This window comes from Apodemus sylvaticus, chromosome 1, assembly GCF_947179515.1.
Source record: "Apodemus sylvaticus chromosome 1, mApoSyl1.1, whole genome shotgun sequence".
Taxonomy (NCBI): Eukaryota; Metazoa; Chordata; class Mammalia; order Rodentia; family Muridae; genus Apodemus; species Apodemus sylvaticus.
This window is the reverse complement of record NC_067472.1, coordinates 54,977,687-55,001,805: the sequence shown is the minus strand read 5'-3', so window position 1 is coordinate 55,001,805 and position 24,119 is coordinate 54,977,687. Positions and strand designations below refer to the sequence as shown.

General features: G+C 39.1%; 1 protein-coding gene across 2 annotated transcripts in view; it reads right to left on the bottom strand.

Moving 5' to 3' along the window:
- The window catches only part of LOC127678370 (solute carrier family 22 member 19-like), a 70,896-nt gene that overhangs the window by 7,175 nt on the left and 39,602 nt on the right, over positions 1-24,119 (bottom strand). For both annotated transcript variants that reach the window (XM_052173260.1, XM_052173268.1), the window contains one exon: positions 7,694-7,809. In XM_052173260.1, the coding sequence (XP_052029220.1) occupies positions 7,694-7,809 (116 nt within the window). The remainder of the gene's footprint in view (positions 1-7,693; positions 7,810-24,119) is intronic.

The following is a 24,119-nucleotide window of genomic DNA, read 5'->3' as shown; positions in this document are numbered from 1 at the left end:
TTCTACAATAATAAGCTGAGTCTGAAGTTTGAATTTGACCTGCTCTAGACCCATGTGTGTTTGTCTAAATGCTTTCTCCAATGTCTCTGTCCTGGGTCAAGCTAGCCGCCTGAGTCTGTAACAGAAAAAAGTGAGTCGAAACAGAACAGCCCACAAAAAAAAGACACTATGTGCTTTAGAACTGGTAAAAGGTAAACTATTTCTTTTTTTTTCTTTTTTTTGGGGGGGGGGGTGTTTTTTTCGAGACAGAGTTTCTCTGTATATCCCTGGCTGTCCTAGAACTCACTCTGTCGACCAGGCTGGCCTCAAACTCAGAAATCCTTTGCCTCCCAGAGTGCTAGGATTATGGGCATACACCACTACCACCCGGCTAGGTAAACTATTTCTAATACAGTTTACAAATGAAAAGCATAATTGCAGATGTTTAACTTTCAAACGTACCCTGCTTTTCTTCCCCTTTGTTTTACAATCTTTGATTCCTTTTCTTAGGAATCCTTCACTAAAATTAAATTTTTCTCTATCTCAGGATGTGTAAGTTCATTGGGTATGGTTTAATAATTAGTAACAAAAAGTTAATTCAAGTTCTGTAACAGAGTTGATAGCTAAAACATCTCTGTGTGTATCATCTTAATTTTCTACAGAATACTATATGTGTAAGATGAATTAAACTCTTGTTTATGTAAAATAGGACTTACATCATACGTTTGATAATAAAGGTTTATAGTTTCTTAAAGTTATACAGGTTTAGTCAACTAACAGCAACTAATTTAAGGATTTTTATCTTCCTAAGGTCTACTCAAGCTAATGCAAACAGACTTAAAAATATATGTGTAACTACTTCTACCTTAAAGATACACATCTAACCATTTATGTCTTTGTGTTAGGCTTTAACTATTTGGATAAATTGAGTGAGTTCTTTAAGTTTTTTTTTTTATTTGTTTTGTTGAGTTGTTTTGGTTGGTTGGTTGGTTGGTTGGTTGGTTGGTTGGTTGGTTGGTTTGTTGGTTGGTTGGTTGGTTGGTTTTCAAGACAGGGTTTCACTGTGTGGCCCTAGGTGTCCTAGAACTCATTATGTAGACCAGTCTATCCTCAAACTCATAGAGATCTACCTCCCTCCATGTCTTGAGTGCTGGTTTCAAAGGTGCATGCCACCTTTGTGATCACTTCTGTGGTATTTTACAAAAGTACACTATAAAAGTATCAGGAAAATGAGGTTCTAGTATTTCTGTGGACTGTATTTATGATTGAAAGTTTATTTTAATACTAAAGGATCTTCTGTTTAAAAGTATAAATTTTAATGTTCAATCTTATAAAAGTTACTAGCTCGTAAACTGTTAAAAATAATTAAGACACACAAATCAAGTTACTGGTCAGTAAGCTTATAAATGATCAAATTCTTTAATGTACTCAAAACTATATTTCTAGTCATGCTTAGTACACATGTAATTCATTTACAGGAACAAGCTTTAGGCTTCTGCATGTGTTTTCAAAGTTGCATCCAAAGAAAGTAACTGAAGACAAGTAAAGTTTGTTTAATGTAAAAGAATATTCAAAATCAGTTACTAGATGATGGTCCTTAAACTTCTCAGAAATATCTGCTGAATATGGCACTTAAGATGTTTAATGGAAGGGAGGAATAAAAGGCTTCCTGTGACAGGCAGAAATACCAGCTTCTGGCAACAGCCCTGAGGTCACTACCACCAAAGAAAATAGGGCACTAACAGATTCTACCTGGGACCTGCTTCAAGTCTGGCAATACTGGCTCCTGAACAAAGAATCGCCCCAGCCTCACCCACCATTGAGACCCTGCCCAAACTCTGAACAAGCAGGAGACCGTACAGTTGATTGTACCATCCTGTCTTGCCAAAGTAAATCAGTCCTCCAAGTTCCTCCTCCACAGAAAAATCCAAAGATGCTGCCCTGAGACTTCTGTCTCCAACAAAGTCATCAAATTTACCATGAAGGAGCCTAAGCTGACTGTCCAGGTAGCAGGTAAGCCTTCGTCATTTTTAATTTATACAGAGGCTACTTGGTCTATATTTCCTGCTCACTCTGATAAAACTTAACTTTCTCAGATCTCAGTGATGGGTATTGATAGCCAGCTCCTCTAACCTAGGGCTACAGGGCCTGTACCCTGTACTCTCTGGGGCCACCTGATCAATCACTCCTTCATCATTATGTCTAATTGCCCAAGCCACTAGTTGGGCAGGGATTATCATACCTAAATTTTGCTTTTCCTTTTCTCTCATCTTCATCCAACTCCTTCTTGAATGTTCCTTCTTCTCCTAACCTCTGAAGACAAGCCCCTGTGGTTTAGCTTTCTTTTAAACACAAACTTAATATATTTTTCTATTTTATATTAAATAAATAAACTGTACCTATCATAGAAAAAAACCAGAGATGCTTAGACAGATACCACCCTTTGGTGCTTCATCTGATCAAAGTTTAAAAACCAGCTTTCACCATTAAAACATTCTTCCTTTACAATAACTTTAGATATAAGAGATGAACATTTTGCTTAATGATGAGATAAATTTAAGAGCTTTTTTTTTAAAAAAAAAAGTTTTAAATCATCTAAGTTCCATAAGTAAAAAGAGCTTCAGAACAGAGGCTCAATTACCTGCCAGCCTAATTAAAAAAAAAAAAAAAAAAACTTATTAGACCTATAACTAGTTCAAATGTAAAGGTCAGGCCTTGAGTTTTACTAGAACTAGCCAGTTTCCTACTGAAAAAGGTAAACTTACAAACAGGTTTCAATGACATCATAAGCTCAAAACTGCCTGTTGTTATTGACTCTTTTTTTTTTTTTTTTTTTTTTTTTTTTTTTTTTACTATTCCTTTATGCTCCAATGATGATTTTTAAAAGACTTTTCTTTTCTGGAGCCCAGGGAATTCTGAGGAAGAGGGACAGGAAGGATTTTAAGAGCCAGGGGAGTCAAGGAAATCACAAAACCCAGCCCACAAAATCAACTAATCAGCACTCATAGGGCCTAACAGAGACTGAACTAACAACCAATAAGCCTGAATAGGTTTGACCTAGGTCCTCTGCATATATGTTACTGTTGTGTAGCTTGGTGTTCTTGTGGGTCTTCTAGCAACAAAAGTGGGGCTGTCTCTGACTCCTTTTTTTTTTAAAGATTTATTATTTATTTTATGTATGTGAGTACACTATCATTCTCTTCAGATACACCAGAAGAGGGCATCAGATCCCATTACAGATGGTTGTGAGTCACCAAGTAGTTGCTGGAAATGAACTCAGGACCTCTGGAAGAGCAGTCAGTGCTCTATTATTATTATTATTATCATTATCATTATCATTATCATTATCATTATCATTGTTATTGAATATAATCTTCATTTACATTTCAAATGGTAAGACCTTTCCTGGTTTCCCCTTCCCCCAAAACTCCCAACCCCTCCTCCCACCCCCTGCCTCCAGGTATAAGTCCCTCTACCCGACCCACTCCCACCTCCCCTCCCTCGATTTGCCTTTGTTGGGGCATCTATTTAGCCCTCACCTGACCAAGGACCACTCCTCCCACTGATGTCCTACAAGGCATTCCTCTGCCACACTTTTGGCTGGAACCATGTGTACCCCTTGGTTGATGGTTTAGTCCCTGGGAGTCCTGGGGCGGCTGGGTGGCCAACATCGTTGTTCTTCCCATGGGGCTATAGACTCCTTCAGCTCTGATAGAGAGCTAATATCCAATGTATACAAAAAACTCAAGAAGTTAGTCTCCAGAGAGTCAAATAACCCTATTAAAAAATGGAGTACAAAGCTAAATAGGGAATTCTCAACTGAGGAAGCTCAAATGGCTCTAAAGCACCTAAAGAAATATTCAACATCCTTAGTTATCAGGGAAATGCAAATCAAAGCAACACTGAGATTCTACTTCACACCAGTCAGAAGGGCTAAGATGAAAAACTCAGGGGACAGCAGATGCTGGAGAGGATGTGGGGAAAGAGGAACACTTCTCCATCGCTGGTGGGATTGCAAGCTGGTAAAACCACTCTGGAAATCAATTTGGTGATTCCTCAGAAAATTAGACATAGTACTACCTGAGGACCCAGCTATACCACTCCTGGGCATATACCCACAAGATGCTCCTACATGTAATAAGGTCACATGCTCCACGATGTTCCTATGCTGCCTTATTTATAATAGTCAGAAGCTGGAAAGAACCCAGATGTGCTTCAACAGTGAAATGGATACAGAAACTGTGGTATATATACACAATGGAGTACTATTCAGCTATTAAAAACAATGAATTCAGCCAGGCGGTGGTGGCACATGCCTGTAATCCCAGCACTCTGGGAGGCAGAGGCAGGTGGATTTCTGAGTTCAAGGCCAGCCTGGTCTACAGAGTGAGTTCCAGGACAGCCAGAGCTACACAGAGAAACCCTGTCTTGAAAAAACCAAATCCAAAAAACAAAACAAACAAACAAACAAAAACCAATGAATTCATGAAATTCTTAGGTAAATGGATGAACTAGAAAGTGATATCCTGAGCGAGGTAACCCAATCACAAAAGAATGCACATGGTATGCACTCACTGATAAGTGAATGTTAGCCCAAAAGCTCAAAATAAACAAGTTACAATTCACAGAGCACAGGAAGTTCAAGAAGAAGGAAAACTTAAGTGAGGATGCTTTGGTTCCTCTGAAAAAAGGAACAAAATACTCACAGGAGCAATAAAAGAGACAAAGTGTGGAGCAGAGACTGAAGTAAAGGTCACCCTGGGACTGCCCTACCTGGGAATTCATCCTATAAACAGTCACCAAACCCCGACACTATTATGGACAACAAGAAGTATGTACCAAAAGGAGCATGTCATGGTTGTCTCCAGAGGGGCCCTGCCAGAGCATTACACATACAGAGTCTTATTGTAAATTGTTGTGCTGTGTTTGATTGATACCTCTGGAAGGCCTGCTCTTTTCTGAAGGGAACCAAGGAAGGAATGGATCTGGGGAACTGGGAAGTTATGAGAGAGGAACTGATATGAGAGGAGGGAGGGGTAAATGCAGTTAGTATGTAATATATGAGAGAAGAATACAGAACAAAAAGAAAAAAGACTTGCCTTTTCAATAAATGCTCTCAATAATCAAGTACCCATGTCTCTTAGTAAATGACTAAATGTTTATGTAAGTTAAAAATGTCTGAAAAAATAGTTTAAGGTTTGTAAAAATGAGACTTAATGATAATATATAATATTAAAATTTGAAAATTCAAGGTTTAGCATATTAATCAATTGGGTCCTGATAAGAAATATTAATCTAGTCTTAGAACAGTTATAGCTACTGGCTACTAAAACTTTTTAAAAAATAATTAAAATTATTAATAGTCATGGGATGAAAAAAATTTTAATTTCCTTTAGTTGTTTTACTTTCTAAATATAGAATGTTTTAAAGTACTTCTCTCTGTGCTGGAGACACCTCTGTTGTTCAGCCTATATCCACCTATTCCTCTTCCACTGGTGATGTGAGGACAATCAGGCCAAGGAAAGACTGCTCTTTTTCCTATCTCAGAACCATCTTCCAGGCCCTAAAGCTCTACCTCCCCTTGGTCCTCCTTCCTACCAGAAGCTTTTGTCTTATTACAGATGCATGTTTGTGTTTATGTTGACAAATGTTCAGGCTTTGTTTTTGCTGTGATTTGAAGGAGTGCACCTGTTAAGGCTGTATGCAGACACTTATTAACTGCTTACCCTACAGTGAGGATTTCAATGCAGATTAAAACAGGCAGTGGCACTACTAACCTCTTCTTGTCAACTGTAAAACATTCTTGTAGACTTCAAGGAGTCATGACTGGCTCCATTTGCCACAGTTCAAACTGGATAACGATCCTTTGTCTGAGAAGTAATCCTATCAGTCAAAAGCTTACACTTTGCTGCCTACCACCTGGCCCTAAAAGTGATTCCTTTCTTTCACGTGATCTTGAGACTCTGTCACGCTCTCCCAATCACCAGGACTGTGGTGCAGGACTGAAAGTTTCAAATATATGTCCAAGATCCCCCTAAGTTCCTTAATGTTATCTTCTACCCATAGTCTATATCTATCCCAACAGATTTCCACCTGACTGGCACATTCCATCCAGAAATCAACATTGACTCTACTATTGCTCCAGAAGAACCAGCTCAACTATCTGGCCTCAGTGGTACTACAAAATTGGAAGGTCCTTGACTTGCTGACTGCCAAGAAGGCACTTGTGTCTTCCTCAATAAGAAATGTTCTTACTATGTAAACTAACCTGGCCATCTCAACAATAGTATTAAGAACCTAAGTGAGCTGACAGAGCTGGCTGGACCCCTGGGAACAGACTTCAATACAGAACTTTCACTATGGTCTCCTCTGGGCTCTTGACTCATGGCTTTCCTCAACCCTCTGACTTCTAATTTCCTCAGAGTGACAAAGTGACAATTTCCCCCTGTCTCTTCAGGTATTTTCAGGAAAGGTTCAATGAGTTGACTGGTTGTTTACTGAACCAGATGCTTCTGACAGAATTCCCTCAGGTTTCACACCATTGCCAAGTAATTTGATCCTCTGCTTTGGTGCAACATTCCAGACCCCCTTTTCTCATACTGCCACTCAGCCAGAAGTAGTCAGAAGATGACCACTGCCCCTTATCATCAGCAAAAGGTTGAAATGTTAAGCTGCCAAAGCTAGTCCAAAGGAGCAGAGCTGATGGCAATGATTGGACCCCCACCTGAGCTGGGTGTTGCTAGGAAATAGAAACCTGAAGTGTTTCTAAGAAGCTCTTAAAGGCTGCCTGAATGCTCCTGATCACAACTATCTGCACCTCATTTGTCTAAAAACAAAGTCCCCAAACTAACCACCTGGTTCCTCCTGGCAAGCCACTCGAACAACTCCTCTTGCCATCGACCTATAAAAAAACTGAACAAGATTTTGCAGATGCTGCACTCTATTGTCCAAGACACTTGGACAGGATATTTTAATTAAAGTGTTCTTTCTCTCCACAGAGAATGGCTAGATGTTAGGTTTTGTTGTTATTGTTGTTACTATTCTTGGTGGTGGTACATTCTGTTCTCTGGAATATATTGTAAATAATAATTTTATAATTTATCTTTATTTTATGTACATTGGTGTTTTGCCTGCATATATGCTATATGAAGATGTCAGATTCTGGAAGTACAGACCATTGTGAGCCAGCATGTGAGTGCTCGGAATTGAACCCAGGTCCTCTGGAAGAGCCGAAAGTCATCTTAACTGCTGAGTCATTTCTCCAGCCCCTAATTTTATAATCATAATAAAATCATTGTATGAAGATGGAACATATCATTGCTATTGAATTTTTCAAGGCATAGTAGAGTTTTGGGGATACATGATGCCTCCTTGAAGAGCTTTAGAATTTTTACTGTGTCTTGATCTGGTTGAGGGTTGTATAATGAATGTATTCATTGAGATATATACATTCATGCTCCTTAACTTTGAGATTTTATCTCTTTTGAAATAGAAATAGACAAAATGAGATACATGGAGCCCCAGTTTGCACCATACTGAGCTTCTTAGCATCAATCAGAAATGACAACTCCAGGAAGTGGTTGGATAAATATACTCCTCACTGTACAATTAGTCTATATTCAAGACCTTTTGACTACCTCCAGCTCCAGATCAAATAACATCAGTGAGAAAATTTATCTCCAAACCATTTTAATAGGAATAGTGGGAAACCTACCTCACCAGGGACAGGAGGCATATCCGCTTACGCAGGTTGGGTGTACGGAACAAGTCCCATAGGGAAGATTTTGTCTGTGAGGCTTCCAACTCCTCCTTCATGATTGTACTCACAACCTTCAACAGCATTAAAGAACTATTTAGTTACTGCGAAATGATTGGCACTGTGGGTATACTGGGCACCTGCACAGAATTAGATCAATAGTTACTGTTTCTGTCTCGTATAAACATCAAAAAAGCAACCTCATCTATAAAAGTGGTAAGCAGTATGAAACCAAGAGAGCTAAAAAAAAATCTGCAGTAAGAATACCTTAAGCACCTTCTGCCCCTTCTGCCACCTGTCCTTTCTACTGGGGCAGACTCTTGCAGGGTCTGCCACAGTGAAGACACCATCTCCTGATACATCCTAGATAACCCACTGCACTCAAGGCAGTTGGTAAAAACCCCTACCACCTCTGGAGTCCTAGAGCAGCTGCTGGGAACCCAACAGGACTCAATATCAAGCAACCACCAAAACCCCCACTCTCCTGAACACCATTCCCCTTCTGTTTTTTCTGCTACAAGTCTCTCCACAGGGGTGTGGAGAGACCTGGAAGCACAGGTAAGACCACCCCTGCTGCTCAGAGGAACCTGTCCAGAACCCTCAGGCAGGAGACTTCCAGTTTCTGCCTCTGGCTGGGGACCATCCTATGCTACAGTGCACCATATCCAGGTGGCATAGGGAGATAGCTAACCTCCCAGGACTGTGGAGAACCCTGAGAGCGCAGAGCTGATCCTAGACCACAAAGCTACAGACACAAACACCACCACAAAAGAGCTGGTCTCCCAGGAGTCCCTACATGCCTGTGTATACAGAGAGAACAGGAATCTCAGGAGTACAGATACATAGGCTTGCAGGACGGATAAGCCACAGTCAGAAACAACAATATCAGCTAAAACCAGAGATAACCAGATGGAAAAAAGGCAAGCTCAAGAACATTATGAACAGAAACCAAGGCAATATGACATGATCTGAACCCAGTTCTCCCACAACAGCAAATCCTGGATACCCCAACACACCAAAAAGCAAGAGCTGGATGTAAAATAACATCTCATGATGCTGATACAGGACTTCACAAAGGACATAAATAACTCCCTTAAAGAAATACAAGAGAATGTGGGTCAACAGGTTGAAGCCCCTAAAGAGGAAAGACAAAAATCCCTTAAAGAATTACAGGAAAACACAAACAAACAAACAAGTGAAGAAACTGAGCAAAACCATCCAGGATCTAAAAATGGAAGTAGAAACAATAAAGAAATCATAAATGGAGAAAACTATGGAGATATAAAACCTTGGAAAGAAATCAGGAGTCATAGATCAGGAGTCATCAACAACAGAAAACAAGATATAGAAGAAAGAATCTCAGGTGCCGAAGATACCATAGAAAACATTGACTCAAGAGTCAAAGAAAATGCAAAATGCAAAAAGCTTGTAACCCAAAACATCCAGGAAATCCAGGACACAATGAAAAGACCAAACCTAAGGATTATAGGTATAGAAGAGAGCAAAGATTTACAACTTAAAGGGTCAGTAAATATCTCAAAAAAAATTATAGAAGAAAACTTCCCTAACCTAAAGAAAGAAAAGCCCATGAACATAAAAGAAGTCTATGAATGCTAAACAGACTGGACCAGAGCAGAAATTCCTCCCATCACATAATAATCAAAACACTGCTTCTCTACCTGAGTCAGATCTTTTGGTCCTATACCCTCCCACATCCTACAGCCTATCTGCCTCCCAGGAGGTCTCCAGTAGCCAGGGACACAGGAGGCCTCTTCTAACTAGAGGCATAGGAGGCCCATCCTGACCAGAGACAGCACTGCCTGTCTCCAAAGAAATGGGCACTAACCCAGGATCCTAGACTCCTGTCAGAGATAGTCAGGCTGGTAGAACATCAGACATAGCCAGATGGCCAGAGGCATGCATAAGACTATAAATGGCAAAACCTAATGCTCTGTTAAAGAAATACAGGAAAACAGAGGCAAACAGATAGACGGTCTTAAAGAAGAAACAAATCCCTTAAAGAAATACAGGAAAATACAATCAAGCAGGTGAAGGAATTTAACAAAATGACCCAAGAACTAAAAATGGAACTAGAAACAATAAAGAAAATACAAAAGGAGGCAAACCTGGAGATGGGCAACTTAGGAAAGTGGTCAGAAGCTACAGATGCAAGTGCCACCAAGAGAATACAAGACATAGAAGAAACAGTCTCAAGTACAGAAGATACCATACAAGATATTGACACAACAGTAAATGAAAATACAAAGTGAAAAAAGCTCCTAACCTAAAATATTCAAAACTCTCAATCAACATAGATGGAGAAAAGAAGATATTCCAAATTTAAATAACTTTATATTAATCCAGCTCTACAGAGGATACTGGAAGGAAATCTCCAAAACAAGGAGGATAACTACATCCAAGAAAACACAAGAAATTTAAACATCTCACAAGCCCAGAAGAAGAGAATCATACACACAAAGTACCACTTCCAGCAACAAAAATAACAACAATTAACAACCATCTATCTGTAACAGTTCTCAATATCAATGGACTCAATTATCCAATAAAAAAAAAAGGCACAGACTAACAGACTGGATACATAAAGAGGATCCAGCATTTTGCTGCATACAAGAAACACATCTCAGTGACAAAGGCAGACACTACCTCAGAATAAAAAGTGTTCCAAGCAATGGTCTCAAGAAACAAGCTGGAGTAGCCATTCTACTATCCAATAAAATAAACTTTCAATCAAAAGTTATCAAAGAATATGGGGAAGGGCGCTTCCTATTAATCAAAGGAAAAATCTGCTAAGAGGAATTCTCAGTTCTGAACATCTATGCCCCAAATACAAGGACACCCACATTCATAAAGGAAACTTTACTAAAGCTCAAAACATACATTGAACCTCACAGAATAAGAGTGGAAGACTTCAACAACCCACTTTCACCAATGGACAAGTCATTAAAACAGAAACTAAGCAGAGACACAGTAAAACTAACAGAAGTTATAAACTAAATGGTTTTAACATATCCTCATAATGAGGAGACACAAGGCAACCAAGTCTTGCACTTCCTAGTCCCTTTCCCGAGTTAAACAGCCAGCACTCCCCCTTCAGTGTAGATATTCCCTGCCTTGTGAGGAGGCAGAATATTAATGCCCTTAAAGTGATGAGGCCCCCACTCTCGAACTATGGGCAAGAGGTAACCAAGTGTTCCCAGACAGCAGTGGCCAGCTTGTAAAAATACACTAGCCTCTGATAAGAGAATGAGTTATTTCTTCCCAAGTCAAAAAGGTCTTTTTCCAGATGTATGGTCCTGCCTTGCTATCTGAACAAATGCTATTGGTTTTGAAGGATAGCATTTACCCTTTGCCCAATCATGTAACACCAAGGTTTGAAAACCCCAGCTTTTGAATCTCCCATAGATAGATAGATAGATAGATAGATAGATAGATAGATAGATAGATGGATAGGTTGATAGCACAAACTTCTAGACCTAAGCATTCCTAATCTGTGGAGCAGGGTGGCTGCATCCAGAGTCCAGACTGGAATAATAAAAGACTCTTGTGTATATTTACACCTGTGTCACTATCTCTGGTGGTCTCCTAGAGTTCCCACAAACTGAACATAGCAACATTTCACCTGAAACCAAGAGAATATACCTTCTTCTCAGCACCTCATGGAACCTTCTCCAAAGTTGACCATATAATCAAACACAAAACAAAACTCAACAGATACAAAAAGATTGTGTTCAATCACCATAGACAAAGGTTAGACTTCAATAACAACAAAAACAACAGAAAACCCACATACTCATGGAAACTAAACAACTCTCTGCTCAATGATAACTTGGTCAGGGGGGAAATAAAAATCAAAGACTTTATAGACTTCAATGAAAATAAAGAAACATCATACCCAAAATTATGAGACACAATGAAAACAGTGCCAAGAGGAAAACTCATAGCTCTGAATGTCTCCAAAAAAGAAACTGGAGAGAGTATACACTACCAGCTTAACAGCACACCTGAAAGTTCTAGAAAGGAAAGAAACAACACACACGTGAGAAGTAGACAGCCGGAAACAGTCAAACTCAGGGCTGAAATCAACCATGTAGATTGAACCAAAGAACCAGCAAATCCAAGAACTGATTCTTTGAGAAAATCAACAAGATATATAAACCCTTAACAGAAAAAAAAAAGATAAACCCTTAACCAAACTAATTAAGGGCACAGAGACAGTATCAAAATTAACAAAATCAGAAATTAAATGAGAGTCATAACAACGAAACTAAGGAAATTCAACAAATCATCAGATCCTACTACAAAAGCCTATACACTACAAAACTGGAAAATATAGATGAAATTTTCTAGACAGATACCACATACAAAGTTAAATCAAGATCAGGTAAACTATCCAAACAGTCCCATGACCCCTAAAGAAATATAAATATTCATTAAAAACATCCCAACCAAAAAGAGCCCTGGGCAAAATAGTTTTAGTGCAGAATTCTACAAGACCTTCAAAGAAGAATTAATATCAATATTCCTCAAACTATTTCACAAAATAGAAACAGAAGGACCACTACCTAATTTATTCTATGAAGCCACAGTTATTCTGATACCTAAACCACATGAAGACCCAAAAAGGAAAAAAACTTTAGACCAATTTTTTCTTATGAATATTGGTGCAAAAATACTCAATAAAGTTCTCACAAGCCTAATCCAAGAACACATCAAAACCATCATTCACTAAGATCAAATAGGCTTCATCCCAGGAATGCAGGAATGATTGAGTATACAAAAATCCATCAATATAATACACTACATAAACATACTCAAAGAAAAAAGTAACATGATCATCTCATTAGATGATCAAAATGCCTTCTACAAAATATAACACCCCCCTCATGTTAAAAATCCTGGAGAGATCAGGAATTCATGATACATACCTAAATATAATAAAAGAAATATATATCAGACCAACGGCCAACATCAAATTAAGTGGAGAGAAACTTGAAGCAATCCCACTAAAACCAGGGACTAGACAAGAGTGCCCACTCTCTCCCTATCTATTCAATATAGTACTTGAAATTCTAGCTAGAGCAATTAGAAAACGGGAGGTCAAGGAGATAAAAATTGGAAAGGAAAAAGTCAAAGTACCACTGTTTGCAGATGATATGATAGTATATATAACTGACCCCCAAGATTCCACCAGAGAACTCCTGCAGCTAATTAAAAAAATAATAATAACTTCAGCAACGTACTGGGATATAAAATTAACTCAAACAAATCAATAGCCTTCCTTTACACAAATAATAAACAGGCTTAGAAAGAAATTAGGGAAACAATACCCTTCACAATAGCCACAAACCGTATAAAATATCGTGGTGTGACTCTAACCAAGCAAGTGAAAGACCTGAATGACAAGAACTTCAAGTCCCTGAAGAAAGAAATTGAAGAAGATCTCAGAAGATGGAAAAATCTCCCATGCTCGTGGATAGGCAGGGCTAATATAGTTAAAATGGCCATACTGCTGAAAGCAATCTACAGGTTCAATGCAGTCCCCATCAAAATCCCAACACTGGTGATGCCAAGCATCCTGAAGGCACTGTTTGTCAAAGTTCCAGTGCTTGTACAATCTGGACTGGCCCTTCACTGCCCTTGATGGATGTTCACTGCACGCCTTTTGCTATACTTATGCTTCTTACTGTAAAGGCCTCTCTCTAAAAGCTAGAGCTGGGACAACAAAAATAATATAGATAAGAATGAAATTAGTGAATGTTCCCTGGAAAGAACAGTTATGTAGAAAATTGGGTCTTTCCTAAGAACTTATTACTTAAATAAACATTCAGATCACTAACAAGTGTTGTTAGTAAGTATGAGAAAGAGGATCTGAGAAGAGTTATTAAAGAAGAAAATCTTAGGGAAATTCTAGAAGCTCACAAGCTGTAATTGAATTACTGTTTTTAATGTTAACCTTTAGAAACAAGGAGCTTGTATGTATAGGAAGAGATTTTTTACAAGAATTATTTATTTTATGTATGTGAATACATTGCAGCTATCTTCAGACACACCAGAAGAGGGCATCAGATCCCATTAAAGATGGTTGTGAGCCACCATGTGGTTACTGGGATTTGAACTCAGGACCTCCAGAAGAACAATCAGTGCTCTTAACCACTGAGCCATCTCTCTAGCCCCTAGGAAGAGATTTGGTCATGCAAGTTTATGACAAGCCTTGGTACTTTCCTGAAGGCAAAAGTAAGCAATTTTAGGAACCCTGATGTTCTTCTGTTTTTTACAGAAATATAATAAAATGTAATAAAGATAGGAAACAAGGGTTCAAGACAGAGACACAGAGGAAAGCATGCTGGCTCAATGAACTGCCTGCCTTCCTGGACAGACTTGTCAGACCAGAACTTTACTGATAGACCACCCTTGCTTAAGCGAAGGGTCTAAATCATAATTTAAGAATCAAAGAAAATGGACAGTGGTCTTATGCCAAATATAAAAGAAATATAGAGGAAGGAAAGGAAAAATTAAATAAGAATTAAAGATTGAACTTCTATAGAAAGTTAAGGCTGATATAATAGGAAATAACATTTGCTCTATTAATCTTATGCCAAACTGAAACAAAATCAAATTCAAATAGAGTCATCCTGTTTATCATTTCTGTAATCACAAGGCTTTATGATACCAATCTTAAGGAGGAAGATATTGAAAGACAATTGGTTTTATCATAATGTTAATTTTTAGTTCTTATAAAATTGATGTTTGCTAACTTTGCTCTTCTTTCAATATTCTTATGTAATCAAGGAGGACTTTAGAGCAAAATGTATTTTGAAAAGCTCTGTAGTCAATGCATAAAATTTCTGAGGAAATGATTTTATGTATAAACAAAGGATGAAAGAAACAAACGGTGTCAAGAATAGGAAAATCCAAGATGCGTTTCCTCTCTGTCCTCTTATGAAGCAAATTATGTCCTGTGTCTGATCCTTCCCTTTGCTGCTCTTGCATCCACCCCTCTCCAGAACCTGCCTTCAGTTGAAGCTGGTCCCTGCCACAACACAATTCTTCACAGACATGGAAAGAGAAATTCTCAACTTCATATGTTAAAACAAAAAACCCAAGATAGCTAAAACAATTCTCAACAATAAAGATCTCTGGGGAAAACACCACCTCTGACCTCAAGCTGTACTACAAAGCAAGAGTGAGTAAAAAAAAAAAATAAAAAAACCTGTATGGTATTGGTACAGAGAATACAGGTTGATCAATGTAATAAAATTGAAGACCCAGAAATGAACCCACACACCTACGGTCACTTGATCTTTGACAAAGAAGCCAAAAACATACAGTGGAAATAAGAAAGTGTCTTCAATAAATGGTGTTGATCTAATTGGCTGTCTGTATGTAGAAGAATGAAAATAGATCCATATTTATCACCTTGCATAAAGCTCACGTCCAGTGAATCAAGGACCTCAACATAAAACCAGATATATTGAATCTAATAGAAGAGAAAGTAGGAAGAGCTCAAACTCATTGGCACAGGGGAAAATTTCCTGAGAACAACCAATGACTTAGGCTTTAAGATCCAACAATCAATAAATAGGACTTCATGAAAATGAACAGTCTCTGTAAGGCAAAAGACACCATTAATAGGACAAATTATCAACCTACAGATTGGGGGAAAAATCTTCACTAACCCTACATTCAATAGAGGGCTAATATCCAAAATACATAAAGAACTCAAGAAGTTAACCTCCAAAAAACCAAATAATCCAATTTTAAAATGGGGTACAGAGTTAAAAAGAGAATTCACAACAGAAGAATCTCGAATAGTCAAGAAGCTCTTAAAGAAATGTTGAAAGTCCTTAGTGACCAGAGAAATGCAAATTAAGATGACCCTGAGATTCCGCCTCACACCAATCAAAATGGCTAAGATCAAAACTCAAGTGACAGCACATGCTGGTGAGGATGTAGAGAAAGAGGAACACTCCTCCATTGCTGGTAGGATTGCAAACTGGTAAAACTACTATGGAAATCAATCTGGAAGTTTCTCAGAAAATTAGAAATATTTCTACTTGAAAACCCAGCTATACCACTCTTGAACATATACTCAAATGGTACTGTACCTCCCCCCAGGGCTCCCAGGGACTAAGCCATCAACCAAGGAGTACACATAGTTCCAGCCACAATTGTGGCGGAGGAATGCCTTGTTGGACATCAGTGGAAGGAGAGGTCCTTGGTCCTATGAAGGCGAGATAGATCCCCCAGCATGGGGAAATCTAGATGGGGTAGGTGGGAGTGGGTTGGGCAGAGGGGCATCTTCTTGGAGACAGGGGATGGGAGGATGGGCTGGAATTTTCTGAGAGGAGAGGAAACAGGGAAAGGGTAAAACATTTGAAATGTAAATGAAGAATATATTCAATAAAAAAGAAAAGAAAAAGAAAGCTGCTGAGAGTCTCCCTCCCCAAACCCCAGGCAGACCAAGACAGGGGCAGACAGGGGCACACCCCAATCGGAGCTGGAACTTGGGCAGTGGCAGTGTAGCAATACAGTTGGGAGCTCTCTGAGCCTAGAGAGAGAACAAGGACTCTGGAGTGCTGCTACCTGAGAGGTAGCCTTCTTGCAGACACAGCAGGCTAATCTGGGCACTTACTCTCCAGGGAGCCTTCCCATGCTTGCTTCCCCTTAACCCCCACATCAAAACAAGGCGTGGGACAGTCAAACCAGTTCTCCCAACTGCTTGCACTGCAGGCTGCCTGAGATCAGTGCACGTGCTGATGGCTGCAACCCAAACAAAAGACAGAGAGTTGGCTCAGAAGCACAAAAGCCTGGGACTTTCTACAGTGAATAAAATAGGAGAGGACTGCAGTGTCCTGAATCGAACAGCAGAGGGAGACAAAAGTACAGTACTAAGAATTATAAATTAGTAATAAAGAAATATATATATATATATGTATATATATATATATATATATATATATATATTCGGATACTTAAAGTTGAGAAACACAATACCTTTCGAGTCTTATGGGATGATATTTTGAACGGGTTGGCAGCAGAGATGTATTTAAAAGGATATTGGTACGTTGTCAATTATCATTATTATAATAGTTACTATATTGGTTTATTGTGTCTTCTCAAAAGATAGGGCCCTATACAAAAAATTATGACCCTTAAAAAATGGATTAGAGAAAGTGAAGTTACAGGATATTTTAGGTCAAGATAGGTGACAGAGAGACGAAAATGAAGGTAACAGGAACTGGAAAGGAGGTTAGAACAAAAGATGCAGAAATTCATAGATCAGAATGAACAGCAAAGAGATAGTGATAATATTTGGAAGCAGATTCTAGAGGATGATTTACTAAAGCTAGTACATCAAAATAAGGTAAATGCTACAATATCAGAATTACAACATAAGAGAAGCTAAAATTATGGAAGCAGGGCCTAGAACAGAAGATACAAGAATTTTTAGAGCAGCATAAACAGCAGAAAGAGAAATTTAAGACTTGGCGACATGGCCAAGAGGGGATACTAGAACTGAAGGCACAAGAATTTATAGCGGCAGAGAGATGAAAATGAAGGCTGGAGATAGGAGATAGAAAAGATACTAGAGCAAAGGATGCAGCAGCTCACAGATCAGACTGAGCAGCAGAGAGAAAATAGTGAAGATTGGAAGCTAGGCTTGGAGGAGAACCTTCTTAAATTAATCTATCAAGTAAAATGGACAGCAAGATATCAAAATTACGATGTAAAGAAAACATTAAAATGTGGCAGCAGAACCTTGAACAAAGGATACAGGAACTTATGGAACAGGAGGACAACAAAAGGAGAGATACAAACTATGGGCACAGACCTTAGAGGAGGATCTCAAAATATTAATTAGGGAAAGCACTCAGGTGGAAACAGAAGATAACATTAGAGAAAGATAACCAAGGGTTGTTAAGAAAACAAACTTTAGTTTATCCAGTTAGTACACAACAAAGACCTCCAGACAATGATCATCCACAGGGTTATCAGGAATTCGAATGGTAACCCATGGAAGTGTTAGAACTGAGGAAATTTAGGAAAAGTGTCACTAACTTTGGAATGCATTCACCATTCGTAAAATAAATCCTGATTTCTTGGGCTATTAAAAATAGAATAAACCTAAAGACTGAAAGGATGACAAAAGCAATACTAGAACTGCATCACATTTACAGTGGAGAAAAGAAGCAAAGAGATAACACAACAAAAACAGAGTTGGGGGTAGAGATGTTTTCAAAGATCTGCTCCTTGGTGAAGGTTGCTTTGTTGATATAGAGGTGCAGGCTGTATATGATGAAGAAACCTTGGCATTGTGTCCCTTGGCAGACTTAAGTGCCTGGGACAAAGTCACAGAATCAGGGAAAAACCTTGAACCATTTCCTCAGGTCATGCAAGGTAGAAAGGAAACATTCCCTGACTTTTTGCAAAGGTTGACTTCAGCTGTGGAAAGGAGCGTATCTGATCCATCATCAAGAAAGGCAATAATCAACTCTACCTTTTGAAAATGTGAATGCTGAATGCAAGGAAGAATCAGACCATTGAGGGCAAGGCCAACATCAATAGACAAGTGGATTATATACACCTGATGTCAGATCTCATTCACTTGATATGACCTTAAAAGGAAAATCTGCCACTAGAGGCCTTGAGATGACTCAAAATCTCAAATGTCTTGATTGTGGTGAGCAGGGTCATTTCAGAAGAAACTGCAGAGAAATCCCCAAAGGGAGCCAATGCCCTCTAGAATATGCAAAATACATGGCAAAGGCTGACATTGGACTAGGGAATGTAGAGCAACAATAGACAACTGGGGCAACGCCTTACCAAAAAACTCCCAAGGGGGCTCTTGCAGGCCCCAGTGCCATACAGAGAGAGTTCTCTTCCTCAAGATAATTAAACACCACTACTCTAAAAACAGACATTGTAAGACCAGATAACATGGTCAAAGCAACTTCTAGAAACAATTAAAAAAACCTATAAAGGGGCCAAAACTGAATATTTTGGCAAACTTCTATAGAAGATCAAAAGCCAAAGCTTAGATTATTAATAAACAATATTGACACTGGAGCAAATGTCACCCTTATCTCTCCAAAATCTTGGCCTGTAGATTGGTCATTTAAAGAAGTGGACATCCAATTTCAAAAAGTTGGGACTTTATCCCAAATAAAACAAAGCACCAGATGGCCTAAATGTACAGTAAGATAGGAAAATTAAGGCTATGTTTGTCTGATATAGCCATAAACTTATGGGAAGAGATCTGTTACAACAATGTATAACACTTTGTACACACAATGTATATCCCTTCAGTTTCAGAGGTTGGCCACAAAACCAGTCAGGCTCCTAATATGTACTGGCTAGTTTTGTGTGTCAACTTGACACAAGCTGGAGTTAAAGGGAAAGGAGACTCCTTTGAGGAAATGCCTCCATGAGATCCAGCTATAAGACATTTTCTTAATTAGTGATCAAGGAGAGAGGATTCAACCCACTGTGGGTGGTGCCATCCCTAGGCTAGTGCTCCTGGGTTCTACAAGAAAGCAAGCTGAGCGAGGCAGAAGAAGCAAGCCAGTAAGCAGCATTCCTCCATGGCTTTCTGCATCAACTCCTACCTCTAAGTTCCTACCCTCTGTGAGTTCCTGTCCTGACTTTCTTTGATAATGAACAGCAATGTAGAAATGTAAGCTGAATAAACCCTTTCCTCCCCAACTTGCTTCTTTGTCATGATGTTTTGTGCAGGAATAGAAACCCTGACTAATAAATAATAAAAACATCAAATTAGTTAAGGAATACTATGGACAGTCCAGGGTGTCCATAAACAAGACACAGCAAGGGCTGACAATTCAGCTTTACATGAAGGAGTCACTGCCATTAAAACACCAGCCTTACCACCAAAAGTAACCAAAAGTAGTTAACTGACCAACCCTTTTGGATTAATCAATGGGTCTATGACAAAAGAAAAACTACAATACTAGAACAGCTAATCTAAGAGCAGCTGGAGGCTCAGCATATAGAGGTGCCAGGAGCCATCCTCAGAACTCAATGCCAAGAACTCTCCATACCAGGAGCCATCCCCACCTGGCTCTCAATGCCAGGAGACCTCGATACCAGGAGTCATTCTCACTTAGATCTCCATGCCAGGAACTATTCCTACGTAAATCTCAAAACCCCCTCCTTTTGACGTTCATCTGTAGATAGGTTACTGTAGCAATCCCTTTCTACTTCACCGCCTCATGACCCCCCCCCTTTTATCATGCCAACATTCCAACAGCAATAACTAGCTTTACCAGAAATTATGAGAAACTGTTTCTTAGAAATGATGCCAACACCCTGAGATTGTTCCCCCCTTTACCCCTCCCAAACCTTGTATGCTTCCCTTTATATTGACTTGTCTGAAAATTAAAGTTTGACAGCTTGATCAGAACTAGACAGGCTGTCCTGCCTCTCTTGTCTTGTCGCCCCATCGCTTTTCCTCTAGGTGGCCTAAAGGAACCCTGTTGACTGTCCTGCGGGTCAGGGCATAGAGGAATCCACCAGCCCTTGTAATTCCCCTGTATTTGTCATTAAAAAAAAAAGAAGTCTGGCAAATGGAGAATGTTGATAGATCTCAGAACAATTAATAACATTATTCAGCCAATGTGTTCCCCACAGCCTACAATCTCATTGCCTTTCTTGTTGCCTAAGGAATGGCCTATCATAGTGATTGATCTAAAGAATTGTTTCTCATACATGTTTCATAATGAACATAATAAGGAAAGGTTTGCTTTCTCAGTACCTGCCTTTAATAGAAGTTGTCCAATAAAAATGTACATTGTAAAGTCCTGTCACAAGAAATGTTAAATAGCCCAGCTTTTGCCAATATTTTGTACAACGGCCATCAGAGATGATTCACAAACAATGTCCTCAATCCATTATTTATCATTATATAGATGATATCCTATTGGCTAATTCAGATATGAATATCCTGGAAAGAATGTTTGATGCGGTAAGAAAAATAAAATAAACTTGCCTTGCTGGGGATTGCAAATCACCCCTTTAAAATTACAAAGAGAGGGTTTTATTAATTATCTAGGATATAGAATAAGTCTACAAAAAGTTGGGCCACAAAAGGTACAAATCAAAGAAAGCAATTAAAGACTCTTAATGATTTTCAGAAGCTACTGGGAGATATTAACTGGCTGTGGACCACAATTGGCTTGGCTACTCAAGAGCTAAGCAATTTATTTCAAAACTTGAAAGGTGACAAGGGGATCGGGAACAGCCTTGGCCACAGCTCCCCATCTCCAAGCAGCGCAGGAAGCCAGTTGTACACCCAGGGACCAGAGAGGAGGAAGCAGCTTGCACTGGTGGGTCCAGCCCTGCAGAGCTGAGGATCCAGTCTGGAGGCCTTTGGTGGGAGCCTTTCCGTCTCCGCCTCTGGATAGGGAACAGCCTCAGCCACAGCGCCCCATCTCCAGGCAGTAGAGGAGGCAGTGCAGGAGGCCAGCAGTGCATCCAGAGGCCGGCTGGGAGGACGCAGCTTGCAACAGTGAGTCCAGCCCGGCAGAGCGGAGGATCCAAACCGGAGGCCTCTGGTGGGAGCCTTCCAGCCCCCACCTCTGGATCGGGAACAGCCTCGGCCACAGTTCCCCATCTAGAAGCAGTACAGGAAGCCAGCTATACACCCAGAAGCCAACTAGGAAGAGGCATCTTGCACTGGTGAGTCTGGCACTGACAATAAGACCAACTAACACCAGTGAGAACTAGATGGCAAAAGGCAAATGTAGGAGCATTACTAACAGAAATCAAGGCAATATGGCAGCATCTGAACCCAATTCTCCATTAACAGCATGTCCTGGATAGCCCAACACACCAGAAAAACAAGATTTAGATTTAAAATCACTGGTCATGATGCTGTTACAGGAACACATAAAGGACATAAATAAATCTCTTAAAGAAATTCAGGAAAAAATGGACCAAAAGTTAGAAGCCATTACAAGTGAAACACAAAAATCATTGAAAGAAATTCAGGAGAATACGGGTCAAAAGATAGAAGCCAATAAGAAGGAAACACAAAAATCACTTAAAGAAATACAGAAGAACTTTGGTCAACAGACTGAGGTCATGAAAGAGGAAACACAAAAATCCCTTAAAGAATTACAGGAAAACACAAACAAGCAAGTGAAGGAGCTGAGCAAAACCATCCAGGATCTAAAATCAGAAATAGAAACAACTAAGAAATTGCAGAGGGAGACAACTTTGGAGATAGAAAACCTTGGGAAGAAATCAGGGGCCATAGATGCAAATATCAAATACAAGAGACAGAAGAAAGAATCTCAGATGCCGAAGATACCATTGAAACCATGGACTCAACAGTTAAAGAAAATGCAAAATGCAAAAATCTTGCAACCCAAAACATCCAGGAAATCCAGGCCACAATAAGAAGGCCAAGCCTGAGGATTATAGGCATAGATGAGAGTGAAGATTTACAACTTAAAGGGCCAGCAAATATCTTCAATAAAATTATGGAAGAAAACTCCCCTAACCTAAAGAGAGAGATGCCCATGAACATACAAGAAGCCTACAGAACTCCAAACAGACTGGACCAGAACAGAAATACCTCCTGTCACATAATAATCAAAACCCCAAATGTACTAAACAAAGATAGAATATTAAAGGCAGTAAGAGAAAAAGGCCAAGTAACATATAAAGGAAGACCTAGCAGAATCACACCAGACTTCTCACCAGAGACTATGAAAGCTAGAAGATCCTGGGCAGATCTCATGCATACTCTAAGAGAACACAAATGCCAGCCAAAACTACTATACCCAGCAAAACTCTCAATCCCCGTAGATGGAGAAACCAAGATATTCCATGACAAAACTAAGTTTACCCAATATCTTTCCACAAACCCAGCCATACAAAGGATAATAGGAGGAAAATACCAATACAAGGAGGGAAGATTCACCCTGGAAAAAACAAGATAGTAACCTTCTTACTTCAAACCCAAAAGAAGATAACCAATCAAATATAAAAAATAACATCAAAAATGACAGGAACTAATAATCACTATTCCTTAATATCTCTTAACATCAATGGACTCAATTCCCCAATAAAAAGACATAGACTAACAGACTGGATACGTTAACAGGACCCTACATTTTGCTGCATACAGGAAACACACCTCAGTGTCAAAGACAAACACTACCTTAGAGTAAAAGGCTAGAAGACAATTGTACAAGCAAATGGTCTCAGGAAACAAGCCAGAGTAGCCATTCTAATATCAGATAAAATTGACTTTCAACCTAAAGTCATCAAAAGAGACATGGAGGGACACTACTTGCTGGTCAAAGGAAAAATACACCAAGAAGAACTCTCAGTCCTGAACATCTATACTCCAAGTGCAAGGGCATCCTCATTCATAAAAGAAACTTTACTAAAGCTCAAAGCACACATTGCACCTAACACAATAATTATGGGTGATTTCAACATTGCACTTTCCTCAATGAACCGATCAGGAAAACAGAAACTAGACAGGGACACAGTGAAATTAATTGAAGCATTGGACCAATTAGATTTAACAGATATATATAAAACACTTCATCCTAAAGGAAAAGAATATACCTTTTTCCTCAGCACCTCATGGTACTTTCTCCAAAATCAATCATATAATTGGTCACAAGACAGACTTCAACAAATATAAAAAGATCGAAATAATCCCATGCCTCCTATCAGATCACTATAGAATAAAAATGGTCTTCAATAGCAACAAATACAACAGAAAGCCCACATACACGTGGAAACTGAACAATATTCTACTCAATGATACCTTGGTAAAGGAAGAAATAAAGAAAGAAATCAAAGACTTTTTAGAATTTAATGAAAATGAAGACACAACATACCCAAATCTATGGGACACAATGAAAGCAGTGCTAAGAGGAAAACTCATCCTCCAAAAAGAAAATGGAGAGAGCATACACTAACAGCTTAATGACACACCTGAAAGCCCTGGAATAAAAAGAAGCTAATTCACCCAGGAGGAGTAGAAGGCAGGAAATCATCAAATTCAGGGCTGAAATCAATCAAGTAGAAACAAAGAGAAGCATACAAAGAATCAACAAAACCAGGAGCTGGTTCTTTGAGAAAATCAACAAGATAGACAAACCCTTAGCCAGACTGACAAAAGGGCACAGAGAAAGTATCCAAATTAACAAAATTAGAAATGAAAAGGGGGATATAACAACCGAAACTGAGGAAATTCAAAAAATCATCAGACCCAACTACAAAAGCCTATACTCAACACAACTGGAGAATCTGGAGGAAATGGACAATTTCCTAGACAGATATCAAACACCAAAATTAAATCAGGATAAAATACATCGTCTAAACA